This window comes from Phodopus roborovskii, unplaced genomic scaffold (genome assembly GCF_943737965.1).
Source record: "Phodopus roborovskii unplaced genomic scaffold, PHOROB, whole genome shotgun sequence".
Lineage (NCBI taxonomy): Eukaryota > Metazoa > Chordata > Mammalia > Rodentia > Cricetidae > Phodopus > Phodopus roborovskii.
Window position 1 is genome coordinate 8,395,056 of NW_026126585.1, and position 27,123 is coordinate 8,422,178.

The window sequence follows — 27,123 nt, forward strand, 5'->3', positions numbered from 1 at the left end:
AGACTATTCACACATAAATATGTATGTGAATATATATATAATGATATATGTATATCTAGTACAAATAAGATAAAATAAACCACATACAATATTATATAATTTTTCAAATATTTTATGACTATCTCTGACCTTCATACTTATTAACCAGTGGGTTAAAATATGTTTTTGTTCCCAGAAGAAAGAGGAGAACTCATGGCCCCTACCCCCAAGGCAATATAATATTTTCAATATAAATTGATATATTTATGATCTGTGAAGTATGATATCTCAATAGAAGGTATGGTATAGAATATAACCTACTCATGGCTAAATTATCCAGAATCTCAGAGGTAAGCAGGTGGGAATACACATAGCTGCCAATCTTTCTTCATTGGGTATAGATAGATACATCAGGTGTCAAGATCTAACCTAAGCTGTGACATGATCAAAGCACTATCACCACTGTGTTATAATCATACATAAAGTCATCTTGAAGATATTTAAAAGCATTATTTATGCTAAGGATACCTTTGAAGAAGGTTCTAGAGTGCATGACACCCAGAATTCAAACAAACAAACAAGCAAAAACAAAATTTTGCCTATGATAGAGGTCAAGTACAATTTTCCAAGCAGTTTTCTTTGGTACTCACTTGATGGATTGTCTGTATCGTGGAGACTGACCACTGGGACCCTTGGACCTGGAATTTAAAAGATATATAAGTTTTTAAAGACATGTAATGGCTGGGAAGATGGCTGAATGGGCAAAGCTTCTTGCTCTGAAGCCAATGGTGGAAGGAGAGAACTGACTCCATAAGTTGTCCTCTCATTCCACATGTGCCTCATGCAAGCAACAGACACAATCAAATAAATAAATATAATGGAGACACCTAAGCCATGCTTATCATGAAGGCTACACGGCAGAACTGCTTTTTTCCAAATGGAAGCTCTTAAAAAAAAAAAACAAGAAGCAAAATAAACAGAATTTATGCCACTCATTACATTCGAAGGGGATGTATGGATCCCATTTCATATACGAGACGTACAGTACCGCATTAAAGGAAAAAAAAAAGAGTTTTTTTTATTGCATCCTTGAAAGATTTCTCATAATGTATCCATGTAGGACTGTGGCATGATGTCAGAATACAAAAGGAGGTGTAAGGGCTGGGAACCACTGCTCAGCACCAAATGAAGGAGATCAGAGAAAGTAAGTTCACACAATCCCTTATATGCATGGGTCAGCAGGTCTGTCCATTTGTGTGTAGGAAGAGATGAAAAGGCAACCTTGGGCATAGCTCTTCAGTTGCCATTCCCCATTTATTTATTTATTTATTTATTTATTTATTTATTTATTTATTTATTCATTCATTCAATAATTCATAAATTCAATAAATGAATGCATTTATTGAGATAGTGTCTTTCACTAGCTTTGAATTGGCCAGGTAGGTGATACCAGCCAGCCCGAGATATCTTCCTGCCTGTCTTCCCCAGCACTGGGATCCCAAATGCATGCCATCATACTCGACATCTTTCTTCAATCTGATTTTTGGGGACCAAATTCAGGTCCTCATTCTCACAAGGGAAACATTTTAACAATGGGGTTGGCTCTTTTGTCACTGTTGATCCTAAATCTCTTAGCATTAAAATGACCTTTCAGGAGGAAGGTGGCCATTGTTTCTTTTAATAAACTAGTCATTATTGTGCTGTGATTTTGGCAAAGTAATTGTCCACCTCCTCAGACTCCTCGGGTTCAGATGTCCCTATAGATTGCACATCCATTTTGATTTTTAAAAACTTCTATTCTGATGGGACTGGAGAGATGGCTCAGTAGTTAAGGGCATGTATTGTCCCTAAAAAGAACCAAGATTTGGTCTTCAGTTTCCAGTACCCAAGGTGAGACACTCATAATCACCTACTCCAACTCCAGGAAATCGGAAGTCCTCTTCTGGCCTTCTCTAAGTGAAATAGCAGAATAAGTATGAAATCTCAGCAAATATCTAACTTACAAACACCTGCTAACAAGGAAACTGGTCAAACCGAGTATATGCAATGAATCTCATTGAAAAGCATATACTATCTAACCTTCACAGAATAACAAGAAATGTTGGTTCATAGGACTGAAGCTGGCATCGAAATATGTGCAATCATCTTTCATAAAGTTGCATGAAATGCAATCACGATTCAACAGTCCTTCGGTAGAAGCGCTGGAAAAATAAAACAAAAAAAAATGAGAAATATTGTTAATATAGGCATTTGAACTCCATGGCAACAACATTTAAATACAGTGAAATAGAAAAGTTTCCTCAAAGCTCCCATGGAAATATCTTCTAACTCGTGATTCATCCAACACATGCCAAATCACTTTCTATGATTAAAGTTATGACATAAACATTTTTCTCCTGGGGATATCATTAAAATTATGATATGTGCATATAAGTTGTAGGTGCATATAACTGATTTCCATGGGATTCACTATGATTTATGATAACTCCATTGCTTTTTTCAGACAGGGTTTCTCTGGAGGCTGTCCTGGCACTTGCTCTGTAAACCAGGCTTGCTTCAAACTCACAGAGATCCACCTGCCTCTGACTTCTAAATGCTGGGATCAAAGGTATGCACCACCACAACCCAGCATTATTTATTTCATTTTTATTTTTGTGTATGCCTATGTGTAAATGCATGTATGTATGAATACCTGTGGAGGCCAGAAGAAAGTGTCTGGGTGCTGGGAAGTGAACTCTGCTTCTCTGCAAGTGCAATACAAACTTTTAACTTTTGAGCTATCTCATTTTTTTTCATATTTTTATGTACAGTCTAAAAAGAACTTCTTCATAGATACACAGATAAAGCAATCTTCAAGAAATATCAGCCAAAAGAAGAATGAATATTTCTACAACTTTCCCTAAATGAAGCTCGTAACTTTGTAACCCCAATAATCTGAACATTAGACTTGAGGATCTTAAATTTTTCTATCAAAGACAGGCACTGAGATTTTAAGTAAAGAAACCACAATTGTGTATTGATAACACACGAGCTATTACTAAATATGAGATCAATAGGAAACTTTTTGTATTTGTTTTATGAGAATGGTGCTTTAAGTCAGGAGGCATGAGAAATTCATTGAAGAGTAAATCACATACCAATACCTTTTATTTTATAGATAGTTCCAAGCACAGTATTAGCCTAATCAGTAGATCAAAACATATGCTTTCTGCATATGAGGATATTGCAAAAGAGGATATTGGATGTCTTGGGAAGTTATGGGCAGCTAATGGCTCCTAAGCAAAGGAGAGACATTCTCTTGTGTGGTTTAGTCACGATGAGTTACCCCTGTTCCTGCAATAATCTTAAGAACACTCCTGACACACACAAACACTCACACGATAGTAGAAGGGAGACTTGAGAAGAGGAATAAGACCAGAGGAGTGGATGGGGATAAGGTAAGTGAATATGATCAAAATATATACGTGTATAAATATGTCATAATGACAGTATTATGCATGACTAATATATAGTAATCAGAAGCTTTAAAAAAGCTTACTTGAACAAAGTGTTCTCAACCATATTTTAGAATGGTTCACAATTTTAGATACACGTGAATGTGTGAATAATAACCATACTGATTTTGGTGCATAGTAAATGACAATCCTGGGAAAAAGAGAAGAGGTCTTAGAATGGACACAAGGGTGGCAGAAGGAACTCTGACTTAGTGCTATTTGCAGCCCTCAGAGTTACAGCTTTACACTTGAAATGCTATGAGATCATCACAATCCACAGTCATATTAGGCACTTAGAATTCATCGTCTCATGACTTGTGAGATACTCACATAAAGTTATTGGAACTATGGGCATGAGTTTTTTCCATTTCAGTAGTTTTTAGGGCTGAATTCAGTTTTACTAAAAACATTTCCACCAATGTTAAACCATTCTTACAGAAAGATTTAGCAAGTTTCTGGATTGCATTTACGTTGTCAGTGGCAACTCTTTAAGATTTGTAGCCTTTTTCTCTCTATCCTTTACCATAAAGCTTCCACATCCAAGCTCTTTAGAGATCCACATTGATACTTAAGATATATTTATTTGTGTGTATGCATGTGTGATATGCATGCGTGTTCAGAACACTCTTCTGTGTATTCATATACGGAACCCAAATGCTGATGGGTATCATCCACTATTTCTCCCTACCTTATTTTTTGAGACAGAGTTTCTCAAGGAGACCAATTCTGGCCATTTCAGCTATATAGGCTGGCTGACAAGTTTCCTTCCTACCTGTTTCCTTCCACCCATCTAGCACTATGATTACAAAAATACAAACACTGGATTTGATAACAGCTCTGATTCTTCCATACAATTAAATCAGCCACAAGTCATTTTGACAGCTCACACAAGCTAATGATTGAGATTTCTGGGTCAAATTCCATTTTGCTGTCAAGCCTACTGGCACTTCATGAGCCATGTAAGAAGACACTTGTTAACACTGTGTTTGTTCTCTTTATAGCACACCCCATCACACTAATCTAGGTCATGGACCATTGACTGCTTAGGTCCAGTCATGAGACCAGTAACCACATAGATCTAAGCAGTTAGTGTACTTCAAGTCACATTTAGACTAACTAATAAGATCAAAGAACCTCGAGTATGTTCATCCAATGACCTTGATCAAAGACCAAGGCTTGTCTCTAACATTTCTTTTTTGTTGTTATTTTAAATGAAAGGAATAAAATATGACCATGTATTTCTACATCTCTAAAACATTGTTCATAGCTGTGAAACTTTTCACTGTCAAATTCACATATGATCTAGGGTCATAGTGGTGATTTCTCTGGATTTAATTGCTCTATGAACATGTTTCTGAGGGGTTTTCTTAATTGTGTTAATTGATGTGATAACACCCAATGTGATTTTGAGAGGTACTTTTCTCCAGAATGTGTGTTTCTGTGCATATACGTTCTTTGGGGGAGGCCAGAGATTGATGTGGATGTCTTCCCCAAGTGCTCCCCACTCTGTGTAATTGGACAATCTCCCTCTGAACTAAGGGCTTACCTACTTTTGCTCTGAGAACACCATGTCTTCACCTATCAAATGCTGGATTTTCATCTACCCAGCTTTTGTATAGGAGTTAAAAAATCCAAATACTAGTCCTCATGCTTTCAGGGAGCAATTTCTCTCCAGTCTGCAATATACATTTTTTTTTCTCCCAAAAGAAAGCCTGGGTTACTTGGTAAGAAGGAGAGGTGAACTTCTTCAAACAGGGTGAATTTCCTCTGAGAATAACCACAGCAGCCTTAACATGTTAAAATAGGTATGTGAAATGGAAATTAGCAAGTGTATGTAGACTCTTGAAATAATAGGCCCCTTTGTCTGCCCCAAATAAAAAGCCATTCTTGTGAGGTCCCGTTCAGAGCTTGCAGAATGAGTAGCTGAGTAGCTGAGCTCTTAAGCCCTTGGTGAATTTACTTTCACTTTTGGGACTATTGAGCAGATGTGAATATTCACATATGGATTGCTTCATTTTACTTAATCAAAGAACATTTTAGACTCAGATAAGGCTACCTTTCCAGCAATTTCATGAACCTCAACATAACAAGAACAAACATAAAAGAAAAAGAAGAAACTGAGAGAAGCAATTGCTTGCTATAATTTATATTCAAAGTCCTGTCCATCACGCCAATGTTATACAGGAGTAAATTATATTTATGCCACATTGATTGATATACAGGAAAATTTATATGAGATTGTTCAGAAGGAACGATTGCTAGGAAAAATTGTAAATGTCTGTAATGTGGGGAGGTGAAGACAGACACGTACATATGCACAAAATGTATTGTGAAACTATAAAAGTGGATAAATGAAAAGAAGTGCATTGAAATCTCTGCTCTGGACATAGTTACCCAGGCTCCCAGAATGTCATACACAAAGGGCCAGAGTAAGAGTATAAGGTTCTTTTTTGCAGAAATGGGCCCTATTGAAAAGGAAGCCGTGTTTTCTCATATCTTCATTGCTGTGCTTGCAATGTGAACTATATTTCCAAGAAAAATTCTGCCTTGAACATTTATAGAGGTTTATTGAATCCTTAGAACTTTGGTTATTGAGGAGAAGTTGGAATGTTACAGTTTCAGAGACATAATATTCTGGGCTATCTCAGTCTCTTGAATAGCCATTTATTGGTTTCCTCTGTGTATTAACTGACTTTGTGAAGACTTTGGGATGTGTGAAGAGAATCCTAGATTCCACCAACACCCAAACTAAGATGATCCAAGCATCTGAGTCTATAGCACAGATTTCAAAGGCTTACTGTAAATTGTCTACCTGAGGTTACCACCAATGTTCTTGAAAAGTATCTTGATTCATGACTTTCTTTGTCCTATTACTGTAAAAGTTCTGTGAAACTGTTACCTACTTGGAAAACTGTTTCTGTGGTTCCAGGCCATGGTCACTCATGAATAAATTGTCCTTTATTCTCTCTGAAGTAAAAGTGAAAGCTGTGTATTTTTGTCATCAGCAAATTAAAAACAAAAACAAAAAAAAAAAAAAAAACAAAAAAAAAAAAAAAAAAACCCACCAAAACCTTAAACAGCAGCAGAGGAAATCCTAATCCAGGTGTAGCTCCCTACAGTTGCTGAGGTCCATGCCCAAGAGACAAGATCAAGAGTATGAGGTTGCCACATGGAGGCTTATTCTTCCCTTGCCATATTGAAAATGAGCTGAACTTTCCCTATACCTCTGTCATCTTGTGTTCTTGGCTCTGAAAAGCCAACCTAAGGAAAAAGAGTTCACACCACCTACCTGTATAGCTGCCTCCCTCGGGGAGAAAACTCTGTGCTCAGAAAGTAACTGTAGGGAAAAAATAGCAAAGGCATTAAAGGTGTAATTATTTTTGTCAACCTCAGTTTTCACTTGAATTTCAAAAAGACAGGCAAAAATCGGATCGGTATTCACTCGTGGGAATTTCTTCCATCTGCGAAATGGATGTGTCTTGTTTTTAAAATAATCACTTGACTTTGTAATTTTTTTCCCCAAAGTCTTAAGAGTATATGATAGGCCTCGGTCTGTGTGCAGTGTCTGGGAAAGAAGCCAAGTTAACAATTTTAAAATGTATTTTTGTTTATGTGTTTATCTGTACATGTGCATGCAAGTGCCCATGGAGGCCAGCAGAGGGCGTCACATTTCCCTGGAGGAGGAATTACAGGTAGTTGCAAGCTTCCTAATAGGGGTACTAGTAACTGAACCTGGGTCATGTGCATAAGGATGCTTTCAAAGAGAGGGTTATTATTACGTGGTAGCTTATTTGAACAAGAACATTGCTAAGAAATTTTTACTCTTATAATAAGAAAGATTACACTTGACAATGCTCATGGCAGCCCATGTAGAGAAGCAAAAACAATCACATTTTTTGAGTTGTTTCATCATAGGCCAAGATCCGTATCACTTCCCAGTTTCCTGATGTCAGATGCCGCACTGTAATTTGCTCGCTTTTACTCTGCAAAAAATAAAATTGAAAATATTGATTTCTCATTTTTACTTAGACAGCGTCTCTCCAGTAAACAAAAGGGAATACTGGCAGCCTTTGCTTCGCCTAATTCTTTCTCGACTAACATTCCGTTCCCTACATTAAAATCAAGGACTCACGGGTTTTCTAATAAAGAGACCATGGCGGGACAGTGCCTTTATTCCTGCACTGTAGGTAAACAGTTCAGGAAGTGCCAGGTGGCATGCAGCTGTGGGTGATGCTGAGGGAAACTCTTGGTTCCAAGTGAGACTATCACTGAAACCGGCAGCAGCCCTGCAGTAATACGGCATCGTAGCAGACATTTCAGGAAAACACTTTGCAGCAACCAAAATACCCATGCCATTTATCCCTCACCTTTCTTATGAGGGTACCACTGTGACATTTGGTAAGATATATGATATTCAAACCAGGAGAAGGCTGTGGGCCTCCTCAAGCATTCTTCTCTCTACATGTGTGAGTAGTTACGCATGCTCACAAGACATCTCAGTCCAGCACACATTGATCAGATCGGGCTAATGGACTGCCCTTCACTGCAGACACATGCCATTCCTTTGCAAACCTTTCTTATTAACTGTGAAATATCCAAAGGTTTGTCAACCACAGTTACCCCACTGTGCTACAAAATGCACCTTCAGACTGCATTTATGATCCCCACGTTTTTGTTCTTAGAAATCAAATGTTCTTATGTTGCCAGAGTTGCATAGACAAGAAAACACCTGGGGCTGGGGCTCTTGGTTATAGGAGACATACATGCTCTTAACTTGTGATGGCTTAGTGTTTTGTGTTTGTTTCTGAGACTGGAGATTATTTTGCCTCAGCCTCTTGATTTCTGGATGGCAGGCATGTTGTACCCCATGTGACTCAGCCTCTGGAGGGCTGGATGACAGGCAAGTGTTGCATAAATTGTGTGTGTGTGTGTGTGTGCACATGTATGTATCTATGTATGCATAAGTGTGTATGTATATATATGTGTGTGTGTGTGTGTGTGTGTGTGTGTATTTACAGACATAAATATACATACTCAGCCTCTAGTGTGTCAATATGCATGACTGCTTCTCTGACATCTGTCCTAATTTAGAGTCCACTGGCAATGTGAACTTCCCTGGCTCTTCATCTTTCATGAATTCTTTTGGACACTTAAATTTTTCTTATTCTTTTGTCAAATGGTACGATACTTTCTACTTATTTAAAAACTATACCAAGGTTGAGAAAGTTAAATATAAAATTAATTCATTGAGGGGCAATGTTTTAAATATATTTGTTCTCTTTTCTTTTACTTGACGAATCATTTGAAAGCAAAATGGAAACAGGAGAATGTGTGAACTCTAAACATATTGGCATGCACCTTTCTGGGAAGGCGTTCTCATTAATATTTTTTGTGAATTTCATCCATGAATGTTGTATTTACATTATGTATACCCTTTCCCCCTTCAGTTCTTATGAGCCCCCAGTAACCTTTCAAATTCTTGATTTCTTCTTCTTTAATTACTGCTCTCTCTCTCTCTCTTTCTCTCTTTCTCTCTCTCTCCCCTCTCTCACACATATGTATGTTTATGTCTATATACACATATTTGCATGTGTAAATGTAACCCACTTAATTGATTTAGTATTGCTCACATGCACATGTATGTAACACTGATTTCTTGAGATTGGATAACCTAGCAAGGGCTTCCCTGGAAAGGACTGACTCATCCTCTCTCAGCAATCATTAACTGACTATAACCTTTCATCCAGGGTTGTGGTCTCAGCCTTCCTAGTGCTGTGACCCTTTCATACAGTTCTTCATGTTGTAGTGGCCCTTTCACAAAATTATTTCATTGCTACTACATAACTACAATTTTGTTTCTATTTTGAATCATAAGTATGTGATTTGCTACCCCTAAAATGGTCATGACTCACAGATTGAGAGCCACTGATGTAAGGGCTTTGAAAGACTTTTCCCACCCATGCTGGAATCTTTAATATATTATAAAGTAAAAGGTAAAGCCACTGGGATTGCTCAGTGGGTAAAAGCAGTTGCCATACAAGCTTGATGACCTGAGTTTGAATCCCAGAACCCATAGAGAAAGGAAGAGTAGCAACTCTTGAATGTTGTCTTTTGATTTCTACACATTATCACTCAGTGACTAAATATACACACAAATAAATAAATTGAAAAAATTAGTCATAGTTGGAAATAAAATACATCTATGTTGTTCTGTATTAAAGAGCTGGTAAGCAAGTAAAGATGACCTAGATATTTGGAGTGCAGATAAATGATACAATGAGAAACTCATTGTTTATTTTATATCTAGAACAAAATATTCTTTAAAAGAAACTTTGGCTTTTGAAAAGTTGTGATTTCTGTTATTAACTCCTAGTTTTATAAAATTGTCCCGAAAGAATGCTCCTACCTAAGGAATATTCCCAAGGATTCTTTGATGTAATTATGTTCAGAATATAGATGCATGATTGGAGGAATTTTCTTACCACATCTTACAGCCAATTCTATTTGAAACAGAAAGCAAACACATGGTCTATATGATACTCTGTTTCCATAGTAACACAATCTTTCTTTAGAACATTCTTCGTCTTCTACATTTTACCATTTTCCTAAATGCTCTATTCTTGTCCACCATGTTGGTGCATGACTACAATCTCTCAGCTTGGAATGCTGAGACAGAAGGATTGGGAACTGTGTGACAGAATGGCAGCACAGTAAACCAGAGCCTGCCTCAAATAAAGAAAGAAAACAAATAAAAGGAATCTTGTTCTTATAAACACTCTGACCTTTTGGCTGTCACTATTCCCTTTATATCAAGTTCTTTATGTATTATTTGAGCTAATAATATGATTTAAGACTTTGTAGACCACAGATGCAAATGCAAGGACAACAGAAAATCTGTGACATTTTAGCCAGTTGCACATCACAGGCCAGGTTGGAGTCCTAAACTACATCAGGCAGTAGCTGGCCTTACCTGCTTTCAGGATCTGCCTTGATCGCTTCAAGATCAGAGTCCTATTACATCAGTAGTTTAAACTCAATTTCAAGATGAAAAAAAATCAGTTAAAACAATTATTTTTTCATATTTGTGAGTATTTCTAGAGACTTTTGGTTCACAGATTTCTAAGCTCTAGGTGATTTTTTGTGTGTATGTGGGTTGCTTTGTTTATGAATAAAACCCAAACCTTTTGAGAAATGCTTGAATGCATTGTAGAGAAGAATATAGTCATGCTTCACTTCAAAGACATAATTGGTCCCAAATATCACATGTTTAAAGCCAGCTAAGTTGATGCATAACTATAGCCCCAGAATAGAAGCCTGGGCATGGAGATCAGGAATTCAATCCAGACAGGCACTACCTAAGTCCAAAAGCAGACTGTGCTAAGTTGTGAGACTGTGTATCAGAGGCCTAAAAAAATTACCGCAAAAAGCTACACTTTAAAGACTATGAAAACCATCTATTGTTGGAAGTATTATAGGAAACTTGTGACATTTTAATTTTATTTGCAATATCCATCACTTCCAGTTGTTTCATTTCTAACAAGGTAAATAACCTCTGGGGAAAACATGCACCCACTTTTCCACTAAGGGCCTCATTAACTTCCCCATGTCTTGCATTAGAATACTATATTCCATAGCAGGAAACTATGTATGGACTTCAAACAACTCATTCCAAACCAATCAGAATGCATTATATTATTATAAAGTACATAAAAATAAATGTTGAGGCTTGATTAATTTATACAAAGGAATGTCTGGACTTAGCGTAGTTACATTTTTAACAATGATCGTTGGTTGATTGAGTGTGTGTGTGTGTAACATGGCATATGTGTCAGAGGACAACCTGTGGGAGTCATGTCTCTCCTTCCCTGTAAGCCCTAGTGATTAAACTCAGGATGTTAGGCTTGGTCACATATAGCTCTTCCAGTGGAACTATCTCTCAGGGCAAGAAATTTAAATTTAACAATGTAGAAAAGAATATAAATTTTTATTACACAGTAATAATATCATTTGCTGAATCTATAATCTCTTCTATATAAGCTTGGCAGGGTAGAAACACTGAGTGTAGATATAAACAAGGGTGTAGTCTGAAAGAGGCTACAGTATAGCAATATGCTTTCAATTCAAATCTTAAACTTTAAATTCAGAGGAAAACAGCAAACAATCATAGGGCTCCATTGATTCTCCAAAGAGGGCTAGAAATCTAGAATAGAGCGGTTGTATCACACACATCACACACATCACACACATCACACACACACACACACACACACACACACACACATACACACACTGATTTGGTGATGGTTTTATCTAATGCAGAAAAGCAAAATATGAAACATGTACTTCTATTCAAAAGCTGGAAGCATGTTGGCACATTTAGCAGTGCTTGTGTATGTCACCTGATAACTCCCTGTTTATTCAAATATCTGATATTAAATTCTGCCTAAAGTCTATGGTCTCTAAATAAGGGAAATACTGTACTGCTTAAAAATAGCATGCTTTAATTTACTGTCTATTCATCACAGGAAATGAACTCATTGTTTTCAGACAATGTCCTAATCAGATAGGGCAATGGAATTTAATGAAAAACCTTTATTAGGCTGATTAGGTGATAGGATTATGAATTGGGAGCATGCTATTCTCTATGGTACTTCTAATGAATGAGCAAACTTAAATGGTTCTGAGTGGAACCATCAACTCTCCTGTGAGAGACTTCTTGCTGTATAGACAAAAATAAGCAGATACAACAATGAGCTTTTTGTTTTCCTACTTAACACAGTTTTGAAAAAATGACAGTCTTTAACTATGCTCTCCCTTTTCTGAGTGGGAAAAGTATAGTGAGGATTAATCTTGCCTCTCAACATGACATGATTCAGAAGACACTCCCCTGGACATGTCCATGATGGAACCTCTAGAGTGGGTTGATTGAGGAAAGGATATGTACCCCAAATGTGGGTAGTTCCATTTCATGGTCTGGGGTACTGAATAAAATAGAGAAAGTGATCAGAACACCAGAACTCATCTCTCTCTGCTTCCTGACTATGGCCACTAGGTGGCTAGTCCTTTCAAGCTCCTGCACCATGCCTTCCCGCCTTCATGGGCTGCATTCTCAAACTGTGGGTACAAAAATCCCTTCCCCGTGTTACTTCTGTTGGATATTTTTTTCACAGCAATGAGAAGAGTCACTAGTAGAGGGTTCATGTGCACATAGCTGCTCAGAGGAACAATTTCACATTTCCACCAAAGCTGGATCCTCATAACAACTATGTTCATGTGTCTGTGTGTATGTCTGTGTGAGGGCAGTGGTGTGAAGGTACACATGCCTATGCCAATGGGTGAAGGCCACAAGACAGTACTTGGTGTCCTCTTACAGTGCTCATCACATATTCCCCAGAGACAGAGTCTCTTCCTGAGCCTGGGGCATGTGTTATGGATAGGTTGGAAACCAGCAAAGTTCATCACATGTCCCCACTATTCTTAGAGCTGGGGTGATAGGCATTTCTTGGTTCAGGGTCCCAACTCTTCAGTTTGTGGAGTAAGTCCCCTTAACCACTGAGTCACCTCTCCAACTCTCCAAATAATGTTTTTCAAATATTGTTTTAATAGACTACAGGAAAATAAGGGAAATGTTCATAATTCTGCTTTCATATATTCATAATGAAAGAAATTTGGAAATGTATATGAGGACATGCAAGTATTCTACTTTGGGTGCAGAAATTGTAATTTTACTAACATGTTAAGTAATATTTCACTATAATAATGAATATGCACTAAGCATATGGTATCACTGAAACAATGAATGAAGAGTTGGTATTGTAAAGAGACATGAAGTCTACTAAATGCTAATAAAAAGAACTAGTCTAATAATTATTTGGCATTATGAAAAAGTATCATCACAAAGGCAAGGAGATAAAATGCTCTGCAAATTGAATGCCTTGAAAGCATCAGGACCTGAGTTTAACTCCCCATGGGATAAATTGGGAAAAATAATCATAACTGGCATGTACTTAGTCATCTCTTGGGTCAGCAGATCCCTGGAGCCCATGGTTCAAACAGCCTAGTCTCTTTGATGAGTTGTGAGAAATCCTTCTCAAATACTGAGGTAGATAGTACCTGAGAAATGACAGTTAGGTTGACATCTAGCCTCCACACAAGCACATGTGGATACATACACAGAGAAGGGGAAAGAGATAAAAAGAGAGAGAATATCATGTGTTATGATGCATTTTACAGAAAATTACAATCATACTTAATAGGGGACTACAAATAAGAGTTATTTCTCCTTATTTAATTACCTTGAAAAGGGATAGATTCTATAAATCTGAAAAAAAAGCCACTAAAAGCTCATGAGCAGAACTCTTATACTCCAAACTGAAGAGAGCTCAAGAGCACTTGGGTATCTTGCCCTCTGTTATTTTTATCTATACTGTGCAAGCAAGCAAAATGTTTGTAAAGAATTACTGGTCTCATTCAGTGTCCACTTGAAAGAAATGAACCTGCCCTGAGTGACTCAGTAGGCTACTAGACACAAGTGAGCACCACGGATGAAAATCGCAGATGGCCATCATTCTGCTCATGCCCATTAGTAGTGGACTACTGCCCAAGGCAAGACAAGGAAGATGATGCAAGGCCAACCGTACCCTGTTGAGAAGTTATCAATGCAGTGTTCACCTCTCTTTCATATAATGGTGGCGCTTTGTTTGAAGAGCCACTTGGAACTGTATATGAATCCTAAACAAACACATTACTTATGCCTGTGACTTACTTGGTGAAATGGGAGGAGTGAACAATTTGAGTTGTCAATATAACTGGATCTAACTACTCCTGTGACAGATAGCTTGATCAGATAGATTACTGGATGTGAAAACATCTACCCTAAATATGCACAGACTTCTTGTAGTGGTCCAAATAAAAGGTCATGCAAGAAAGAGAGCTTTTGCTTTCATGCGCTTGCTTTCAGTCTTCCAGCTAAGTTCATCTATCCTACTGATGTTGCATCTGTTTGATAAGACTAGAATTAACATTTTAAGGCATGAAATATACAGTGAAAATGGCTCTCCAGTAATTTCTCAGGTCTTCAGGGTCTGACTCAGACTACTGAGACATCCAGCCATATGGACTGAGAAAGTGCCATTTTTGGCCTTTGCCACCATGTCACATAAGACAATCTTATAATTCCTCTCTTAAAATGTACTTTTTCTATCAATTCTTTTCCTGTAGAGAACACTGACTAATACACTTAGAACTCTTTGAACATTTAAAAATGTATTGTTGTTGGGCAATTGGAAATAGAAGTGTTTGTGCATAAGATTGCTTGTCTGTCTGAGAATCTATCAAAGAGTAGAATAACTTTAATGATGAAAAATGGGTCATTAAAAATAAGCATAAGAAGTCTGCTTGAGTGAATGCTACAGTTCTATTAAAATCACATTTCAGAATGTGCTAAATACAAAATATTAAAAATTCCATTAGAGGATATCAGAAAAATCATGTATCATTCTTTAAATGTTGCAAACCTAAATTACATTAATTGAAAACTTTAAAGAAAATGTCCTTATTTTTATGTGAAAAGCAACTGAAAATATATGCATCAATAAATGAAAAGCTTGATAGTAGGAATGATGTGACTGTGATCTATTTATTCTCTCATTAATTTATTCAGGTGTTTTTTTTAAATGTTGTGTTGATCATACATCAGCACTTTCATACAATTAATAAAGCTGTTTTATAGCTGTTTTTAAATTGAAACAAGAAGTTTCAAACTATGTCCCCTAATTTTGTGCATGTGTTTTGTATGTGTGTGTGTTGTGTGTGTGAATTCTGTGCATATTCATGAAGTATAAACTCTTTTCACCTAAATATCAATTTATGACTCCCTGTCAAATAAATTATTTTGATTCAACTGACAGGAATCCTTTTTTTTCATTTATTTATTTTTCTTATTTTACAAATTGGCAGGGATCTTACAGATAATAGTGCAGTCTTGTTCTTTTCTCAGTGAGGCAAATTATAAATGCCCTGAGTGACAGCCAGAAAAGAGCAAAAAGTTTTCTAGTTCAATTACAATTTTCCCCATTCTGTGTGAAAGATGAACAGTCAACAGGGCTGCTCTGTGACATTGTTTTGGACATTGCAGAAATAATGAATGAAACTACATACCAGGCTGCCTTGGGAAGAAGATGAAATTCCTTTCAAGGCATTTAGAGAGACTCCTGGTCCATTTCATACTGAGGCGCTACTGGCAGCCGTTAGTTGCTGGAGAAGAATCATGTTTTTCTTGAGAAGGTGGCCACTGGTATGCTTTCCCTGCTTCTTCAGGTACATATGTACAACACTAACTAGACTTCATGGTTATTGCTGGAAGCAATCATGTCATAAGCCTTAAATATTGCCAGTTTTTTTTTTTTTGTAGAATAGCCCATTGAGTTAGAAGGTTGCTACCTTCAGTCCCAATCAACCATCTCCCCCTCCCCAACTTCCTGACAAGTAGAATTTAGGGCTTACAGGAATTCAGTGAGATTACTTGGTAACCCCTCCTTATGTGGTTAGGGTATTTAGCAACTCCTGAGATCTCTTCCTCTGCTAACAACCTCCTTATCTCCACCTGCATTTCCATTTAACTATATCCTGCTCAGTGGTATGACTAAGAAAATCCTGCAGTCTGGCTATCAGGTAACAATCTCCACCTTCTGAATCCCTGCCTTACTTAGCTTCCCGCCCAAATCACTATATAACATGCTTGAGAAAAATAAAATTTTGCAGCTTGGTCAGAAGTCTGTCTTTCTGTCAGTTTTCTCATACCTCTTGTCCCCCATTCAAGGTCTTTTGGGGTTCAGGACCTTGTTGCTGCCCTGCTGGCCGGGGCAGTTGTAACACAACAGCAACAATAAATGATGTTGGTGAGGGAGGTATCAAAGGGCCCATGGAAAGAATGGGGGGTGGTGTGGGAACTATGACAATATTCCATTGTATACATAAATGGAAATCAAAAGAATTAATCAAAACAAATTTAAAGAGGAAATCTTAACTAAATGAGAAAGTTCATTTCTTATAGGACACTGTCTTCCCAAGACATACTAGATACTGGTTCCTTTCTTAAGATAAGAAAACTGACATCATTTGGAACTCTGCTTATAGTAGTATTTTGTACATATTTTTCTAGCCTTTACTCTCCAATTTATTTGTAAAGTATTTCTTTGCTCTCTCTCCACATACGTACGTACGTGTGTGTGTGTGTGTGTGTGTGTGTGTGTGTGTGTGTGTGTGTACCTCTGTGTGCAGGTCAGAGGCGCACATAGCTGTCTTCCACAGTTCACTTCCTCCTTGTCTTTTGAGACAGGATCTCTCCCTGGACACAGTAAGCCATGGTGATCCACCTGTTTCCATACCCCAAACATTGTAGTTGTGACTGAGCATGACTGGCTTTGAGGTGCCAAGAATCTCAAGTCAGGTCCTCTTGCCTGAATATCAGATGCTTTACCAATGGGACCATCTTGGGTGTTATAAAGCTAGATAAATGTAGGACTTTGTGGTTTTAGTAAGTGGTTCAGTGTTAGAAAGACTTGCTACTCTTCCAAAGGGCCTCGGATTGAATCCCAGAAACAATGCTGGGTGGCTCACAGCCAGCTGTAACTCCAGCTGTAGAGAATCTGACATTCTTTTCAGGTCTCCAAGGTTGGGCACACACACACACACACACACACACACACACACACACACACACACAGATACACAATACACATAAATAATAAGATGAAACTTAAAAATAAAGATTAAAGTTCCCTGATTATTTAAAATAGTCATAAAGTACAATTTGTTGGACAAAATGTTTCCCTGGTGCTAATGATCACATTTACTTAGCAAAAACAAATAAGGCAATTTCCTAATGACCCATTTTTCATAGAGAAACTGAAAATATTAACTTCAAACCCTACCTGCCCCTTCTAATCAATCAACAGTTTGCCACAGAAAGCGTCAGAAATGTAATCATATACAAATGCATATATTTATCTAGAATTAAATGCAATCATATTATTCACAAGTGCATAATTAACTTGTCCACTTTTCTACCTTAATAATATACTATACAATCAGCCTCTGTTTTTGCTGTAGAAATAACATATGTCCTAATTTTTTTTTTCATTTCAATCATGATTAAAATTAAAGCTACATTTGTGGAGATTGCTTAATAATGAAAACCCAAGGTAATGTTGTACTGATGTCACATTTTGTAAATCTACAGTAAAAATTGCTAGATACAACAAATAGGTATATAGATAATAGTAACTTCTCCATTTTTTATTAGTATATGTTAATTATACCCAATGGATTTCATTGTGACATTTTCAGAAACACTCATCATGTATGTGGATCCCATTTCACTCCCACATTACTCTCTTGTCTCCTCCCTCTCTTGCTGACTGATTTTTTTTCCCCAGCCAGGCCCCCTTCTATGGTTTGGTATGGTCCAGTGAGTTTGATTAAGGTTGCATCAAATTCAGAATAGTCACAAGGGTTGCAGGACCTGAGAATTTAACTGAAACAAGATTGTGAGGGATTTTATGCCACATTTATACTTAAATTATGTAAAAAGTAGAAAGATACTTTTGGCTACATGCTTGAGAAGCTTTCATAATACTTACAATTTGCTTACAATTATTTGTCACTTATAAAGCTCTCTCTATGTGAGTGGGATGTTTATCTTACTTCCAAGGATGCTTATTTCCTCCTGAATGTTCATTATTGAAAATTCAATTTAAATTGACTCATCAATCTTGACATATTAAGTCAGCTATTAATAAACTTTCTAATTTTAAAACAATTTAAACTTTTGAAATTCTTTTGAGATTTAGAAGGAAAAGCATTTCTTTCTTCTTTTCAGAAAGCCCTTAAAATACAGCATGATCTCTGCATCATTGGAAACACATTTAAACTTATAATTTTGTATTTTAAAATTTGTGCTTCATTTTCTAATATATATGCATTTTCAGTTTATTGTACCATTTAAATTTAATGGGGATTTACTTGGTTTTGAATATTAAATAGTTAATAATATCCATTTATTTACTATTGAAAGTACACTATGTACATGTGTGGCTGCACATTCTACAGCAGGCATGTGCAAGTCAGAAGATATTTTGTAGAGTTTGTTCTTCCTCTCCATCTTTAAATGAGTTTCACAGATGAAACTCAGGTCACCAGGTCTGCAAAGAAATTGCCAGTCCAAACATTCAAAACCTATGTAATGCCAGAAGAGTATTGTACAAAATGAGAAATGTGTATTTAATGAACAAAATATGTCTAGGTTATTCCAATGCTCTTGAGATTAGCATAAGTTTTAGTTATAAAATTCTATACTCCAGTTGGGTGTGGTGACACACACCTTGAATCTCAGCATTCAAGGGGCAGAGGCAGTTGTAACCTTGCAAATTCCAGGACAACCTGGTTCACATATCATGACAGCCAGAGCTTCATAGTGAGACTCTGTCTCAAAACAACCAAAACAAACTTCTGTATCACAAAGCTGGAAAGCTGGAGATGTAGCTCAGTTAGTAGAGTACTTTTTTTTTTTTTTTTTTTTTTTTAGATTTCATAAAACTTGAATTTGATCACCAGAACTACATAAACTCAGATGGTGGCTTGTGTCCATAATCCTGACATCTGGTGGAGGAATAGGTAAGGTTATCATCTACTATATAGTGAGGTCCAAGGCCACTCTGGATTATATGAGACCTTGTCTAAATAAATAAATAAAATTGCATTCCCAGGCTCCCAATTCATAGCACATACTGATGACTAAATTTAATTGACATTGTAGTGATGCTGGTTATATATATGTGTGTGATGAGTGTTAATGGCATCTTCATAAAATATGTGTGAGCCCCACATTTTTCATGGACCTCTAGGCTCTGAATGGCACAAGAAGTATGCCTTTGTCACCCTTCCTGTGGAGTGGGGGGGGGAGGGGAGGGGATGGAAAGGGATGCCTGGGGGCATGGGAAGGAGGGAGAGGGAACTGGGATCGATATGTAAAATAAGAAAAAAATATATATGAATTGTGCCTTTGGGTTTAGTTGCTACAGCTCTCATCAGATATGCATGAGGACATAAGTTTTAAACCCCAGAGCCCATGTATAAGTCAGACTTGGTAGCACGCAACTGTTACCCCAACATTCCAGTGGTGAGATGAGAGGTAGAGACAGGAGTACCTCTGGAAGTTTGTAAGTCAGCTGGCCTAACGCAAGCAGAATTTGAAAACAAGGGACCCAGCCTTAAAGAAGGTGAAAGGAAAAAACCAACATCAGATGTTGTCCTTTGATCTCCAAATGTAAGCCATTGTTCATATTCACCTGTGTACATACCAACACAGGCAAATTCAAATAAAAGGAGCATGCACTGAGCCATCAATGGCCATAAAACTAAACCAAATAAAGATTCAGGACCTACCTGGACCAGGAACATAGCTATGTGGTGGAATTCTCCTCGGCCACCTTGTTTGACAGGAACAGTCATGAAGAACTTGCTTCCATCTCTGGAAAACACAGGTTCCTCATTCTATAACAGAGAAGGGCATGGAAGAATCTCAGAACTTTGATGGGGTTCCTTTCTACTCAGCAGCAACTTGGGCTATTGTTCGATTTTTGAGTTAGTTTGGGAAATAGAAACATTGCTTTAAAAAAAAAGCATGACATTTAGAATTTTAGAAATTGAATTAAATGTTATGCTAATATCAAAAATGGAAGGAATGGGGAAGTTTCATGCATGGGAGATGAAAATGATTAAAAATTAGAGTGAGGGCCTGTGTCAATGAATACAGACAAGAAATTTTATATCTTGACCCCAGTTTGCACTTGGTAATTTATCTCATAATGAGAAGAAAAAGGTGAGTGGATTATTTAGGCCAAATCATCAATTTTTTCTTAAATCATGAAAAGTCTTTAAAAAGCATTTATATAATATTTCTTTTTACTTTTTAAATTTAATTTAGAAACAAACTTACTTTACATATCAATCCCAGTTCCCTCTCTCTCTCATCCCCCCATGCCTAAGCAAATTTACTACCAGGAGTTTTATTTTTTAATAGTGCACACAACATTTGCTGAAAATACAAAAACATAAAATGCCACAAGAAGATCATTTATTCTAAATCCCCTGTCATTAATGTTCATTTCTCCTCAAACATACAAAATTCTCACTCCCAGCTGTGAATCACAGACACGTTTTTCATTAAATCACAGTGGACATATATGTATACAATTACTAAGTTTTTGAAAACATTATATTAGTCACACATACATTCACAGTGTTTTGTGTGGTGCATGAATGTGTTTGTGTGTGTGTGCACTTGCTCAGGAAGAAATATACATACATACATACATACATATATACATATATCTAATCTTTCTATATGCACACACAGAGACACACATTGACACACACATGCATTAAGAAAGCTGGCATCTGATAAAGCATGACATTCCTTCCTGCCTAATTAAAGAATGATTCTCTATATAGTGTGGTTTCCTATGTAACATTTAAGCATTTTCTTTTTTTATTATTTTAAATCATACTTATGTGCCCATGTGACAGTGTCTGTGGAGATCACAGTTGTTATATCCCCTGGAGCTGGAGTTACAGTTGGTTGTGAATCACCCAAGTGGGTGCAGGGAACCAAAATCAGGTCCTCTGAAAGAAAAACGTGTGGTCTAACCACAGAACCAATCCTCCTGCTCCTATTGAAGGCTTTCAAATGTCCCCTTGGTCCTGTGAATGTACTCAGCTTTGCCATCATGAACTTTGCTCCTCCCCCTTTATTCTCCCTGGGCCTGAGCTTGCTCTTACTTTACCATGGCCTTCAGATTTTTCTTATCTGCTCTGCTTTTATGTCTGCATGTTTTAGCTCTCGTGTAACCTTATTCATGGTTATCATCTTCTGCCCCCAACATCTTTTGTCTACTTTAGTTTTCCATTTCTTGAACCACCCAACACCACTCAGTACATGTATTGAATGTTTGTGCATCTGTTTATAGGTGTGTGACTCATGGATGCATTCAGCATTGCTCTGTAACATGTGTGACATGGGGCAAGGAGAATAAAGTCTTCAGTGATACATCCCCAACACCTGGGATGGACGTTCTAAACAGCAATGTCAGGATAAGTTTCACTGTCCACCTTGTGGACATTCTTGGAAATATATTATGATGCATGTAGTTAGTGGAAAACTCCAAAGTAATACATAAGTAAAAGTTGAGAAAAATCCCGTAACTTAAAACATAATAAGAACACAAATCACATGACTGGGTTCACCCCATTCTTTCCCATCCTGTCTCCACATATGCCACATCTTCACAGCAATGCTTCTGGGACACATGGCACTGGGTCTGTACTTGAGCCTGTACAAGTGTGTGACACACTTGCCATCCATCTGCAGGCCCTTGGAAGTTAGGCCAAACATGTCCATTTTCTGCTTTCCTTTCTACTCTCCTGGAAGTGACTACATGCTGCTGATGAGTCCTACTTGTCACAGAAATGTATTTCTACTCATTACCATGCTTGGTTCTTCAATTTCCTGAGATTCTAAACATTCACTAAGATTCCCATAGTGCTGCTGAAGGAAAAAAAAATCAACTCTGACAGACCACCAAATGCATTTTCTTACTGAGTTCTGATGTTAAGAAATGTCTTCTATTCAGCATCCATGAAGTTGGATTTAATAGAGACATTCCTCTTAAACTATTAGGAATTTTCACAGCTCTAAAAAATGATAGGCCATGTGGAGGAGAGCAACTCAGAAGACATCAATATCCATCAGGTTCTTAATTTCTATTTGTTTTAATTTTAGTGACTAATTTAATTGAATGGAAACATATTATTGGTTGGAAATTCAAAATTTTTTTCCCATTTTATTTTGCACAGTCACAGGGAAATTGTATCGATAAGAATAAACATATATAGCACAAAATAAAATATTTCTCCTCCATTTGTACAGTTGTCTGTATACCTGCCTGGGATCTAGGCAAGCAAGTAAGAACATGTTTCCATCAACAGTCTCTCTGTCTTCTGTTTTCCTGTCAAGAAATATGGATGGCAGTGTTCTTGAGCTGAATACAACAGTGGGCATATATCTTTTTTGTTGTTTTATATTGGTAGAGAGAAATACTTTATTATACAATAATTACATGTGCTTTGAATAATTGTATTAGGAGATTTGATCTGGTTAGCATTGTAGGAACAGGTGACACTAACAGGTGATTTGGGATGAAGTTTAAGAACTAGAGGGACCAGAAACTTTTTGAGAGAAGGGGATATGTGAATGCCCTCTATATTGGAGAGTAATTATAATGGGATGGAGAAAAAGATTTTTAGGATAATATGTTGTATGACTGGCATGGTTTTCAATTTTAAATGCTGTGGACCATCAAAGGGTGTTGGCTCTGCTGTACATTCCAGAAGGAACAAGAAGTTGCTTCAGTTGTGGGAATGGAAAGTGAGGTTTACAGTGACATGCAAGACTATATCTCAGAGCAGCCATTCAGAAAACCCATAGGAGAATGAAAGGTTGAGTGTCTGTCAATTTAAGAGGGACCATGATAGCACCATGTTTGTGAACTAATGAAAGTCAGTTGTCAGGAAAGCAAACTTTGAAAGAGCAATGATGAATTGAATACACGGGTGAAGGTAATAAACAGTTATCGGAAGACTGTCAATTACTAATAAAAAGAAATAATGTGTTCTCTGTGGTTCATGGTTGCTTTAATAGATTAGAAGATATGAACCCTGAACTTAGTGCTTTGGAACTCACTGAAATACCTGAAACTAAAATTTGGAAGTTGCAATACTTAGATGAAAATTAAAATGAAGGATGTAATGGCACTTAAAACAATATGCAAGAAAAATGTGGAAAGGGAAACAAACCTACCCCACCCCAAACCAACTCCCAAACCTCGCGTTGCCCTTCATGAAAGCCAGTGAGAAGTTACTGAAGAAAATAAGTCATACTGGGCTGTGTTTAGCTATCTGTGTTTCCTTCTGAATTTCTAGGGTGAGACTGTGGAATGTGATATATAGTACACATTGAATATGTGTATAAATAACTTTTTGTTTTTTTATAAGCAGCTGTGGAGCCCAGGCTATGTTTCAATGTGCTATGTAGCCCTGGTTGGCATTGACCTAGAGCCCTCCCACCTTTCAGCTTCTGAAATCCATAGGGTATCATGTCTGGCTTCATAAGTAACGGAAAAGAATCACTTAAAAAATGAACCACAAAATAAACCAATAAACCAAAGGCTTAAAGTCTCATTACTGGAAAACTTTTGTCTCTGTCTTTTCCGTTTTCATGTGTGTATACATGTGTGCGTGCGTGCGTGTGCGTGTGCGTGTGCGTGTGTGTGTGTGTGTGTGTGTGTGTGTGTGTGTGTGTGTGTGTGTCTGTGGTATATATACATCCATTTGTTTACAGGAGCAAAGGTACTGTGGGTAAGTGCTTCGCTTATCTATTTATGTGCATGGGAAGGGCTGAGGTTGATGTTGGGAACCATCCTCAGGGACTCTTGGACACTTGTCATTTTGGAAGTCTCAATCAGATCCAGTGCACAGCCCTAGGACTAATCTCATTAACCAGATTGCTCTAGGGTTCCCTTTTCTCTGCCTTCCTTATTTGGAGGCCACCATACCCACATGGCATTTACTAGGATTCTGGGAATCCTTGCAATGGGAACTCTTCTCCTCCATCTCCCTAGACCTTTGAGATAACATTTTAGAGAAAGTTCTATAACAAACAAGAAAATGTTCATAATGGTCAACAAGTGACACAGGCCAACTATACTGTACCTGTTTAGAGAGCCAGGTGTCAGACGTCATCTCATATTTCTGAAACAGAACAATTAACTCATGAAGCATCCAAGACCAACATAAACATGCCTTCATGTAAACTTTCACACACCCTTCTGTTCAGATATTTCCCTTCTCTTCAACCAGAGAAATGCTTTCAGAGATCCATCCCATTGGCAATGATGATTTGAACTGGATGAAAAGTAGAGATGCATTATTTTGATGAAGAGCACAAATCCTGGGTAGTAGAGATGCAAGGTCACTCTCCTGTTCTATTGCTACCTTTAAAATCCTGGGAGCCACCAGACTCTGTTTTTCTCACCTGGAGATATCATCTGGAAACAAAATTAAGTTTCCAGCAGAGCTGGGCAAACAGCCAGCAATAAAATTCAAACTAGAATTTTTTTTTATTTAATTCACTCTTAGTCATAACCTTTTTTTTCCTCATTAGTAATCATTCAGTGTTAGAGAAAAAAATATGAAACCTAGGACATGCCAGATTTGATTTTCCTTTGAAATAGCTTTCAAAGGGTCACAGCCAAGATCATTGCAAAAGCCAAATTTGACCAATTAATCTCAGGTTAAGTAGATAAAATATTTTAGAAATATTTTTTTTTATCATGACACGAAGCTCATGTTTGTTGAAAGACACAGAGTCCTATTTTAAAAGGTGGTCACGTTAAGAAAACTAAAGGCACTATACATGGTTCTTCCCTACAGGAGGAAGTGATCACTTCAAATTGTTCATACTATTTCCATACTTTATTTTCTTTTGGTTTTTCAAGACATGGTTTCTCTGTATTGCTTTGGAGCCTGTCAAGAAACTCCCTCTGCAGATCAGGCTGGCCTCGAACTCACAGAGATATCCCTGCCTCTGCCTCTGAATGCTAGGATTAAAGGTGTGTGCCACCATCACCTGGCTTCTATATTCATATTCTTATGTCACTGTTTTTTCTAAGTATAGATTATTATACACTTTATAACTTTTCTTTTAAAAGATTCATTTATATATATATATATGTATATACATACATATATGTGTGTGTGTGTGTGTGTTTTATCTGTGTATAGGAATATGCACATGAGTACGTGGCCCTCAAAACCGAAAAGAAAGCATCAGATCCTTGGAGCTGGCCTTACATGCAATTGTGAGTCTCCTAACATTGGTGCTGGGAACTGAACCCTGCTACTCAGAAAGAACAGCAAGCACTCCTCACCACTCAACCAAAATTACAGCCACAACCACTTTCTATTTTCAAGCATTTTTTTTAATCATTCACTACATAAGACTTCATGCACACATCAGAAAATATCTAAATAAATGTATTCTTTAATTCAATGTGCACTGAAGTAACAGCCATTCTTTCTGCTCAGAAAGATATAAAAATATGATGATAACTGCTTGTCAGTACCATCCCAGTTTTCTTAAGACTCCAAGCAGACCTAAACTCTCATTGCTGTTGTTTGCCATTTCAATTTACAGAAAATTAAACTTTTAAGCTCCGACACAGCATAAAATTATCAGTCTCTCGGCAAGGTTTCAAATAAACACACCGACATTTTGATGTATCCTTGTGGCCATGTAGTACAAATATTTAGATAGTCTTTACATAGAAGAGGCCATAGGCTTCTCTGGTTAAGCTAGCTTTGCCTCCCACATGCTATGTAATCAATGCTACCTAAGGACACCAACACCTCTATCCAGGACAAGTTTGAAATGACAAGGCACTCTAGAACAGTTTCTCAAATGCACCAGGAAGTCCCAGTCAATCTATAATATAAACAGATGGAACATAATGGCTGTGATGATGTTAGAATGACACAAATGTAACCTGAAAAGCATCACTGACATTCAGTATGTGGTAGTAACTTCAACTATTCAGTTCCCACACTTAAATTATACTATGACAAAGTGCTCCCTCTTTAATTCTCTTTTGAAAATATATTAAGAAGTGTGTTTCTAGATTGTTCACGCAAAGTGAAATGTACAGACCTGGAGTGCTTAACTTCAGGAGTTTTGACAATTTTAAATATTTATATGTTATCAAGATGAGGAGCCTCGGGTTCTCCCATTTATACAGGCTCCTGCGGGGGTTACAAAACAATTTTGTTTTTCATTTGTCCCCTGTAGATGAGTTTGTTTGGTTGTAGAAATTCAGAGAATTAAAGCATATAGCACTTGGTGGGAGGCTTTTTTGAGATTTATTCTTATGCTGTCTTATTTTTTTTTAATTGTACCAGCATTCTATTTCTGTTTTTAGAAATTTTGTTTGTGATGATCCATCCTTTCTCTTCAATCTCTCTCTCTCTCTCCCTCTCTCTTTCTCTCATTGTGTGTGTGTGTTCATTCCTATGTGTGTGACTTTAGGTGTGGAAATGCCATGACACATGCTTAGAAGTCAAAGGACAATGCCAGGTATCAGTCCTTGCTTTCTACCTTGTTAAAGACATATCCTCTTGTTGGCTACTATCCATATCAGGCTAACTGGCTTGTGAACCTCTGGATATTCTCCAGTCTCTGTCCCTCATAATTCCACAGGAGAAATGGTATTACAGATGCCCACTACTGAATCCAGCCTTAAGTGGCTTATACGTATCTGAATTCAGGTCCTCATGTGGGAATAGTAAGCACTTTACCCACAGAGCCATCACCCCAACACATGTGACTTTTCCTGTTTAACCTGCTAGATGGAATTGTATAAAATAGATAAATATGACTCATGTTTTTCTAATGCATTCCCTGTTAAAGGACTGTTTCCTGCCTGCCATCTTTTAGCTACTGTGAATAAAATTTTTGCTAATGTTTTATCTCCTTTTTTAA

The 27,123-nt window shown here is 37.3% G+C and overlaps 1 protein-coding gene across 1 annotated transcript in view; it reads right to left on the reverse strand.

The window, feature by feature from the left end:
• Positions 1-27,123, reverse strand: part of Dpp10 (dipeptidyl peptidase like 10) — a 604,540-nt gene that overhangs the window by 41,514 nt on the left and 535,903 nt on the right. Inside the window, exons 12-17 of the mRNA XM_051203984.1 lie at positions 24,303-24,341; positions 19,920-20,027; positions 7,365-7,456; positions 6,763-6,810; positions 2,059-2,180; positions 630-677 (exon numbers count right to left, since the gene is read on the reverse strand). Of these exons, the coding sequence (XP_051059941.1) occupies positions 630-677; positions 2,059-2,180; positions 6,763-6,810; positions 7,365-7,456; positions 19,920-20,027; positions 24,303-24,341 (457 nt within the window). The remainder of the gene's footprint in view (positions 1-629; positions 678-2,058; positions 2,181-6,762; positions 6,811-7,364; positions 7,457-19,919; positions 20,028-24,302; positions 24,342-27,123) is intronic.